Raw genomic sequence first — 10,697 nt, 5'->3', positions numbered from 1 at the left:
CATCTGTATCATCATGAGAAGGTTATTTTTGTAACCGTTCGACCACAACTATCTAGAAAAACCGTTGAGATTTTTAACTTTTTAATGGTTAATGATAAACCAGAACCAACATTCTCGCCAACAGTTATTGACATAACAACGAAAAACTTTTCCTCGTCATTTCTATCCAGTGAACCGTGTATCCCCATATGAAAGCCAATCAAATGCGTTCGCCTTATGACACGACTTGCGGTAGGGAAATCCACCCCAAACCCCTCCAAAAACAAGGAGTAGCGGGGAGCTAACCGTACACACCAATAAAACGCACCCATGATGGCTGTAACTATTATCAACAACGAACGTTGCGGTGTGGTGGCGCGCCGTCTGACTATTATATTGCGCCTTTATCGGTCGTTCGGTCGGTAGTCGGTCGATGGGTTTCGGAGGGGTGATTGCAGCGAGAGCAGCGCGGGTTAATGACTTCCCATTTTCGGTGAGCTCAATCCGTACAACTTTATCCGCCATCATCATCATCATCATCATCATGGTCTGATGTGTAGTCATAGTCATAGTCGTCATGCGGGACAAAGCCCGTCGTGGTGTCTAGGACAACGCCGGAATTTATTGCCATCTCATTGCGAGCGAGGGTAGGACACGTGTCTTTGGCAGGCCCAATCCGAGCCGCAATCATACGAAACGAATGACTAATGCGAAAAATGTTGGAAAAGTTCTTTCACAGTGACGTGTGGGCGGTGCTGGTTGAAAGATTTCTCAATTAAAGTTATACTTTTATTCATGCTATCCATGTTAATCGTTTGTGGTTTGTTTTTTTTTTATATTGTTTATTCGATCTAATAAAATTTTTAATGAATTCTCTTTTTATTCTCTCTGGTAATATATATTTGCTTACTCTTCTGATTTCATCCTCAAACTTTCACTTATCTTTTCTAAAACCTCACATGTGTGTTTTGTTGTTTTTGCCATTTGTTAAATCTCTCACTTGGGTAATATTGGTTTTGTGTTTTCGTTTGTGTATGTTGTATTGTATATAGTATATATTGGTGTGCTACGAATCAAAACGTATTCCTTTCGATAACTTCCTAGCGCTTTTTTACGACTCTGATTTCTAAAAACCCGACTAAACAACAAACCGCTCAGATCCATAAAAACCAATCGCAATCACATTCTTCTAGGTTCATTTGATTATATGCTCCCTCTCAGTGTTTAACAACTTTTCCGTTCCCCGTTCTTTGGCTTCTTTCGGCTCGATCCTGGCGTTCTGCATGTATGTAGGAAGATTCGTATTCGGGAGTTCTTTTTTATAGTCGTTCCAGTGTCAATTGTAAATACGCGAGTGAATGTCATTGTAGCGGGGATGGGGGCAGGCAGGTATGACAGATAGCAGATGGTACTATATTGCTGCATATATGGTACTGTGTCGTTTCAGCTTGGTTTGCTATTTTCAATAAAATCCTACCATCCCAACAATGGTCGGGGTTTTCCCCCTTTGTAAGTGTGCTTCGTGTGTTCTGTTTGAATTTCTTTTGCTCGGTGATTTACTTCCAGATTTGTCCCTTACCAGCTAGAGACAGTGGATTCCAGTGGAACCAAAATAAATCATACTAACATCAGTATATGTGTATAAATATATCTCGTGAATCTGTTTTCGGTTGCTTTTTCGGTTTTGTGATGTTATGAAACTGAGATCATTCCATGTTCCTTCTCTGCTTTCCTGACGTCGGAGAACGCTAAAACTTATAAGCTCTCTGTCTCTACATTCCTCTACATATAGTAACGTAACAATCTTCTGCTAAGCCGTAGAAAAATCTCATAAATCTAGCTCGAATCTACTTTCCCAGGAAAGCCAACTTTTTTCCACTTCCAGCGCATCCACCCAGCATATGAATGAATACATATTATTAATATCTTTTCTGCGATTAATGACTTGTCAATAATAATGAGGTGGAATAAGATTATGCGGTGCTTATCAAAAAACGAGGGAGGAAAATGATCCGGATCCGGAGAAATTATGCACGGGAATTCAGTTGGTCCGGGACCGCTATTTCCGCCGGAAACGTTGGCCACACTCGAGTCAATAATACAGTCGGTCCCGTTTCAGCTCGTTGTCCAGATCGGCCAGCTGCTGCAGGAAGCCCTCGTTAGGCCGGATGTCGCGGTGCATTCGCACCGTTCGGATCGCTTCGGCGGCGGACATCTTGCGGGCGATCATCAGGTAGGCCAGGACGCAGGTCGCCGAACGCGACATGCCCATCATGCAGTGGACGAGCACTTTGCCTGGAAGGATAGGGTCTTATTAGTTGGTGGTCATGTGTTTGTGATACAGTTAGGAAGGTTTAAAAATCTATTTCACGACTCCTTCAGGAGTCTATTGTAGGATTCCCAGGGAGTTCTTGATGAGATTCTTCCGGCGGTTTGTTTAGGATTCCTCAAGAAGTTCTCTATGTGGTTCTTCCAGGAATTTCTTCTGAGATTCTTAAAGAGGTTTCTTCTAGGATTCCTTCAAGAGCTCTTGCCAGGATTCCTTCAGGAAGTACCCCCGAGATTCTTCCATAAACTCTCTCTGGTGGTTTGCTTGAGGAATACTGAGATTTTTGCGGTTGTAGAAGGTGTAGGCGAAAGTATTTCAGGAGTTCCTTGATCAAAAAACTCCTTCCGAAATTTCTCTAGAAATTAATTCCGAGATCTTCCTAAGATTACTCAAAGATTACCAAGCAATTTTTCCTGAGACTCTTCCGGGAATTCCTTCCGTAGATTCACCACAATTTGTTTCTAGGATAACAGGTTCGAACTCAGGAACTCTTTCCAGGATTTCTTCTGAAATTCCTTCTGGGACTTCAAGGGGAATATCTCATGGAGTTTCGGGAATCCTCCAGGATCTCCATAAGAGATTTATTAGGAGAATCTAAAGGAGTTTCTGATGAAAATCAGAAGGAACTTGCTGGAGTATTTCCTCAAGGAAATCCTGTAGGAACTTCATGATGAAATCCACAAACAAAAACTGCAGAAAGACTTTTCGAAATACTCCCTAATAAACTTCTGGAGGATTTATATTAGAAACATTTATAAGAATCCAGAAAAGAGTTCCTCGAAAAGAATTCTTGTAGAAATCCTGGAGGCAGTTTCTCAAAAAAAAAATCCAGAAGAATTTCCCAGAATGAGTCCCTGAAAGAGTTCCAAAAGGAATCCCGGAAGAAATTCACGAAGGAGTTCCTGAAGAAATGCCAGAAGCAATTTCTGGCAGAAGCCTAGAAAAAAAATCTCGAAGGAATCCCTGATGGAGCCCCCGAAAGAATCTTGGAAGTAGTTCCTGGAGGAATACCGGAAAAAGTTCTTGACGAAATTCCGGAAGAAGTTCCCGGTGGAATTACCACAGAAATTCCTAAAGGAGTTCTTGAAGCAATCCCAGAAGTAGTTCCTGAAAGAATCCCACATGAAACTCATAGAGGAGTCGTGGAATAAATTTGTGGAGAAACCGCGAAGGATTTCTTGGAGAAATCGCGGATGGAATTTCTGTGGAATCCCAGAAAAACCTACTGGAAGGGTGTCATCGTGCCGTCATCATGCCATAAATCAGCACACTTTACCATGCACGCGCACCCCACATTTTGAATCTAAAAAAATTACCCATGAAGAGCTGGCAAATGTCCGAATCGTAAACAACAAGGCTACGTCAAAGACTTAGAAAAAATTATCATACATCAACAGGGGTGGTTTGCCCCTGTTCTATTGAATGACAAGAAAAATGATAGTATTAGTCGATCCTATCATTTTTCAGAATTCTTCTGCTGTGAACTATTGTGTAGACTAGACTAGACTAGACTAGACTAGACTAAAAATCGTCCAAGTGCATAAGTCACGGATAACTTGATCTCCTGCAGTCATTTTCGATGAACTTAGTTAGTGGTTCCTCCCAATATTCCTTCATGCTTTTCCCTCAGGATTCCTACCAGGATTCATTTCGCATTTTCTCTCGAAACTCTTCTAGAAATTCTTCTCTGCATTTTTTCCTAGAGTTCCTCTCGGTATTCCACCAAGAATTCTTACTGGGAAACCTTCAAATATTCTTCTAGAGAGTGCCCGAAGAATTCCTTCCGAAATTCTGCAGAATTATTCTTTGGATTCTTCCAAGGGGTTTCTTCGAGGATTATTCGTGAAATTTCACACGGAGTTCCCCAGGAAATATGCTTGGGATTCCTTGAATGATTTCTCTCGGGATTCCTTTAAAGAGTTTTCCCAGAATGATTGATTCTGGACGAGCTTACTGGTCTAGTGGCTATGGATTCAGATTCATTTGCAGATCCTGTTTTCAATCCCTGGGTTGTCTCTTTCCTCCTTTTTATCTACTTTCTCTATACTCTCTTCTCTACATCAGGGATGGGAACACTCACTTGTAAAGAATTTATAGTAACTTTCCATCTATTTTCTCAGCTCCGAAGCATGCTATCAAAAAACAGTGTTTGGAGGACTTTTACCTTGTTGTTTTATCTAGAAGTTTTCCAAATAAAGTAAGTTGTGGCAGAGCTATGAAAGCGACACTTAGCGAGTACATTCATCTCGTGGAAAGTTGCCTTTATAGCCCCCTCATGGCTTTGAAATGCGTATGCGGCCTTTACTTTATTTGACAAAATATTAGATAAAACTACAAGATAAAAATCCTCCAAACAGTGTTTTTTTGATAGCATGCTTCTTAGCTGAGAAAATAGCAAGTGAGGTTAACTATTTGCAAGTGAGCGCAAATTATGTTCCCATCCTCGTTCTACATCTCAGAAACAGATCGAAAAAAGTTCAACTTCCAACTTTCTCAGCACAGAGTGAGTCTATCATATAATACCTACACCTACAAGTTATGGAGAAGGGCGACGGAAGCGTGGTGTCTAGTAGCAACGGTTGTCGAGCCAACATTCCTTCCCTTTTTCAATGATCGTAAGAACGTGGTCGGCGCCGTTATTGACTTTAAAATGTTGATCTCTCGATTTGTGCACATTGAGAATGTTAGCTAGTCCCAAGCTCTGTGAAACCTCGATTGTTTTGGTTAATCACGAAGTAGCAACTACGATGTGTACGGTTATCTTCGCTTTGCTTTGCATATAATCGTCTACAAGTTATGCAACCAAGCGAACTGTGCCGCTTCACACTAATCTTCACTCCTGGCATTGCTCCTGGCATCCATGCACCAATGCGTGAACCTCTATGCCAAAAATAAACATTTCCCAGCAACACTCCGATGTCATCCACTTTAACGCATCTGTTGGCAACATGCGTTTGCAATCATCGGTTCCCTCCTCATTCCCATATTGACCTGCAACCTGACATAGCAGAAGCCATTCTCGCCTAAAAATATGTGATCATCAATACTCAGACTCACACACTGAAAATGCCTGCTCGTCCCAAGCAGCTGTTTCATTGGTTCCTTGTGTGAATGTAGCTGGTCTGATGATACTGAAGTAGCAACTACGGGCGGTCAGTCAATTTTCTTTTTCAATTCCTCCTTCACTGGTTAGGTTATTTTTTTCCTAAGTCTTTAATTATTTATTCTAATTGTACAGTTTATTTATCCACTGCATGAGCAGGGAACATTCTGACTGCTTCGCTGTATTTGTACAGAGTCTGTGGATACTTTCTTGTTTACTAACTGTTGGTTCTGATCGCTACCATGCTGATTCTTTTCTATTTCATTGACAGTAGAGTGGGAAACAAGTAATCTTGTTGTTGTTATTCCTTAGCAGCATACGGGGTACACTGGTATTGCCGTGGACGTAATCAAATTCTACGGTTCCATTAGAGCATGTGGTCGCAGGAAGTGCGATGGTTTGTACCGGCTTAATGAAAGTTTTTGGGGGCGCATCTGGAATTTGAATCCTGACCATCCTCATACAAAGCGAACGTGTGATTCTCGCGACCAAGAGGCCACGCCTCGGAATTTTTTGTTAGGAACTTTTCCCCGGAATTGCATTTGAGATTCTTTCGAAGATTCTTCCAGAATTATTCAAGGGGTTGCTCCCGGTATTCCTTCAGGAACTTCTCCATCCCTTCCAGATTTTTCCGGGGTTCTTCCTGGGATTTCTGCATTGCTTTCACCTGGAATTTATTTAGCGATTTTTCCAGGGATTCCTTCAGAAATGTTTTTTGGGTTTCCTTCAGCACTTCCTCCAGGGATTACTCCCGAGATTCCTTTGGAAGTTCCCGTGAACAGCATACACTTTCCTATCATTGCGATGTTTTGTACGTATTACAAAAAGTGCGATCTGATTCAAAAATTGACATTTTTGTCACCTTGTCTGCCATTTGGCAAGCGAGGATTCCATTAATTTATCCCAACCAAAGTGATTTTCATCTCTTTTCTCATCATATTCTAGCGAATACGCAAGACAAATGGGAAACCCCAGATTTTTTTTTGTAAATGGTGGCATGGTTTCAGTGAGAACTGTCCCATTATCCCTTCAAGGATTTCACTCTCGATTCCTTCAGAGATTGTTCCCGAGGTCCTTCATTTATTTCTCTTAGGATTCCTTTAGAAAATTTTCCCGGGGTATCGCTTAGGATTACTCACGGGATTTGTTCAGTGACTCCTCTAGAGTTTCTTTATAGAATTCCTCCCGAGATTCCTGCATTATTACCTTTTGGGATTCATCCCGCGATTTAACTCTGGATTTCTTCATTCATTCCTTCCGGGATTATTCAAGGGAATCCTTGAATTTCTCCCGGGAATTCGCTAAGGATTTCTTCTGGGATTCCTCCATGGAATTCTTGCGGAATTGATTTAGGGATTTCTTCCGGAATTCTTTCAGGGATTCCTTATATTTTTTGCAGATTTTCCTGATTGATACTTCATTGGTTTATGCTTGGATTTCTCCAAAGATTCCTTCCGGAATTCCTCTCGGGATTCTTTCATTTACTTTTCGGGATCCCTTCAGGGATCGCTCACAATGATTGTTTCAGAGATTTATCCTGAGATTTCTTCAGGAATCTTTCAGGTATACCTTAAGATTCTGGGATTCCTTCAAAGATTTTTCTGGGATTCATCCTAAAATTCCTCACATGATTTGTGATACCTCTTGAATTTTTTTTAGGAATCCTCCTGAGATTTCATGCACTCCTTTTGGAGTTGATTTATGGATTGCTTCCGGAATTCTTTCAGGGATTCCTCCCAAGATTTTTTTGCAAAATTCGTTGATTGATTGTTCCAGAATTGTCCCATGAATTAATTCAGTGATTTCTGCTTGGAATGCTCCGGAGGTTCCTTTGGATATTGCTCTCGGGATTCTTTAAGAGATTTCTTCCGAGGTACCTCTCGAGATTCTTTAATATGATTTATGCAGAGATTCCTTAATTGATTCTTTCCTGGATACCTCCCAATGATTCCTTCGGAGATTTGTCCTGAGATTTCTCCAATAATCTTTCACGAACTCCTCCCGAGATTCTTTTTATGGATAATTGCCAGGATTCTTTGAGGGATATCTGCTGAATCCTTTCAGATTTATCCCAGGATTTTTTCAGGGATGCCTCCCAACATTTTTAGAGGGATTGTTTCATATATTGTGGCAGGACTATTTCAGAGATTTCAGCTGGGATTGTTTTAAAGATTCCTTCGGCAATTTCTTCCGGGATTTCTCCTGGAAGTCCTTCACGGATTCAGCTCCTTAAGGGATGTCTTTCGGGATTTCTTGAGTGAATTTCTTCAGGGATTTCTCGCAAGATTCCTTCATTGATCCCTTCCAGGATTTTTCCCAGGTCTCTTTGAATGATTCCTTCAGGGCTTTATCCTGGGTTTCCTTCAAGGATTTGTTCAGGATTCCTTCCGGGAGGAATGATTTTTTCATAGATTCCTCCTGAAATTCTTTCACGGATCCCTTCCGGGCTTCCTTCTAGGTTTTCAGTTAAGAAAATTTTAAGAATTAGCTGGATTCTTTCAGTGATTGCTCCAGGATTTCCTTTCGGGTATGCTCTTGGAATTCTTCCATAGATTCATTCCAGGATTCATCCAGGGTTTTTTTTTTCAGGGATTCCTTCTGCACTTTGAGAGATTTCCTAAGTAGCTAGAATAACTGGCTTCCGTATCTCCAGATTTTGAAGAGCGTTCATCCATAATTCTCTTTTCAACGAAGATCCTAGCTTTTTCCTAAAATTTTAGCCAGATATTTCATAACATTTCCAAATGGAAGAAGTAGGGGGTCTTTAGGGAAGAGCAATCCATGATATCATGAACGCTTCAAATGGGTTTCGGAGGGGTTTCAGAGGTTTCAGAGGGTTTCAAAGGGATTTCATGGAACTGAAATGAACGGTTTCAGAGACATAACAGGGGTCTCAAGGGGTTTCATGGGGGTCCAATGCATTTCAGGAGAATCAGGATTTCTGGAGTTTTGAATGAGTTTTTATCCTGGAAGCACTTCAGGGATTCAGTTCCTTAAGGGATGTCTTTCGGGATTTCTTGAGTGAATTTCATCAGGGATTTCTCTCAAGATTCTTTCCAGGATTCTTCCCTTGTCTCTTTGAATGATTCCTTCAGGGCTTTATCCTGATTTTCCTTCAAGGATTTGTTCAGGATTCCTTCCGGGATCAATGATTTCTCCAAAATTCTTCCTGAAATTCTTTCATGCATTCCTTCCGAGCTTTCTTCTAGAATTTCAGTTAAGATTACTTAAAGAATGAGCTGGATTCTTTCAGAGACTGCTTCAGGATTTTCTTTCAGGAATGCTCTTGGAATTTTTCCATAGATTCATTCCGGGGTTCATTTCAGGGATTCCTTCTGCACTTTCTCTTAGGGATTTGAGGGGTTTCTAAGTAGTTAGAAAGATTTTTTGCACACAATCGCACACGTGCTAAAGGGTTGTTTAAAATAACTGGCTTCCATTGAAATCTTCAGATTTTGTAGAGCGTTCATCCAGAATTCTCTTTTCAACGAAGATCCTTGCTTTTTCCCAAAATTTCAGCCAGATATTTCATGTTATTTCCAAATGGAAGAAGTAGGGGGTCTTTAGGGAAGAGCAATCCATGTTATCATGAACGCTTCAAATGGGTTTCGGAGGAGTTTAAGAGGTTCCAAAGGGTTTCAAAGGGGCTTCGGGGGTTTCATGGAACTGAGAAGAAACGGTTTCAGAGACATTCCAGGGGGCTCAGGGGGTTTCATGGGGGTCGAATGCATTTCAGGAGAATAAGGATTGCAGGAGTTTTGAATGTTTTAAAGGGTATTTCATCCCAAAGAGATTTCCAGGGGTGTTCCATGGGTTCTCAGAGGTGTTCTGGGTTTCAGGGAATTCCATGAGGAATTCCACGGAGTCATGTCAGTCGATCCTGAGCGACCATTTCAAAAATATATGAAACTTTGCACAGTTTTTCAATTTCATCTAAATCGCCATTTTTCGATATCAAACCTTCATATTCACTCACGACTAACTTTTCAAAAGGGTGTATGCGAAAATAGTTCAAAAATATTCTAAAAGCTGTACAGCAAAAACGGATTGTTCGATTGTTATGAATTTTTCAGCAAAGTTAGATAACTAAATGATGATTCCTTAGAAAATATACACTGTAAAAAATTTCTTTTTTTACTATAAAAAAATATGATCTTTGTCACAAAAACTCAAATATCTCAGAACCCTATCTTTTTACCAACGTCAATTTTTTAGGGAAAATGGCCCATTATATCAGCTATCTACCATAAAATTTTGGTGATGGTAAACTGATAAACAAAAAAGTTATGACATTTCAAACATTTCACAATTTTTACATTTAGTAACAAAAAAAATTTTTTTCTGTGTAAATTATTTCGAGAACTATATTTTGATGCTGATTTTATTGTAAAGGCTACCGCATGAATTAAACAAGTTGTTTTCATGATATTTTTGTTTGATTATTTATAATTACTATAGTATCTATTTGAACCTTACACGCGATCCAGTGTTGTGATCAAAAATATTGAGATTGTCATACTTTTTATTGTACGTGACTGGTGAAAAAATCCCTTGATAGTGTTGAAAAGCTGTTGATCATAAGAAAAATGGAATTAAACTTATTTTGAAGACGAAAGCTGCATAATAAAAGTTTTATATATACGCGTATACGTCTAGTTGATCTGCAAAAAAATACCTCTTAGGGTCGATTTCTTCACCCTGGCTTAGGCGTTAAGCCAGGTTTAACTATATGGGTAAGCCTGGCTTACGGGTTAAGCCGAGGTGAAGAAATCGGCCCTTAGAGAACAGACTTTATGATCGGAAAAATGCGAGTAACTTCAACAACAACAAATGCATGAGAGGTACATACCACAGACAAACAGACAAAACGCCTAGAACAATTTTCGTGAAAATCCATCGCCCAGTTCACACTACCACCACCTGGTGGAAATGTTTCACGAAACACTGCGTTGTGCAATATCGTCATCAGAAGGCGCTAGTGTGAAACGTCAAACGCAAAGAAAAACGATGGGCACTCTTCTGGTTATGAAAGCCACAACCAAGATTCAAAATGATCGTTAAAGGCGTGGTCAATGAAAATTTCGTCAGTGTTACGTTTGTTTGTCTGTATATTAGGGTGGCCCACACTTATATGAAAAGCAAAAATTTCGAAAAATGCTAAGTCTTACCTCCTAAATAAGTTGTTTAGGACTCCCAGAAGCTACGTTCAAAATTTGAGTAAAATCGGTTGAGCCTAAGGGGGCGCTCAAAACGCTTGAAGTTTATATGGGAAAACTTGGCCAAATG

At 40.2% G+C, this 10,697-nt stretch overlaps 1 protein-coding gene across 5 annotated transcripts in view; it reads right to left on the bottom strand.

The window, feature by feature from the left end:
- Window positions 1-738: 738 nt before the first annotated feature.
- Window positions 739-10,697, bottom strand: part of LOC109402145 (dual specificity protein phosphatase 3) — a 192,063-nt gene continuing 182,104 nt past the window's right edge. For all 5 annotated transcript variants that reach the window (XM_019674796.3, XM_029864208.2, XM_029864209.2 and 2 more), the window contains one exon: window positions 739-2,274. In XM_019674796.3, the coding sequence (XP_019530341.1) occupies window positions 2,072-2,274 (203 nt within the window). In that variant the 3' untranslated portion in view covers window positions 739-2,071. The remainder of the gene's footprint in view (window positions 2,275-10,697) is intronic.

The sequence above is a fragment of the Aedes albopictus genome, chromosome 2 (assembly GCF_035046485.1).
Source record: "Aedes albopictus strain Foshan chromosome 2, AalbF5, whole genome shotgun sequence".
Classification (NCBI taxonomy): domain Eukaryota; kingdom Metazoa; phylum Arthropoda; class Insecta; order Diptera; family Culicidae; genus Aedes; species Aedes albopictus.
Note: the sequence above shows the minus strand (reverse complement) of the source record. Positions and strands in the feature narration are given on the sequence as shown.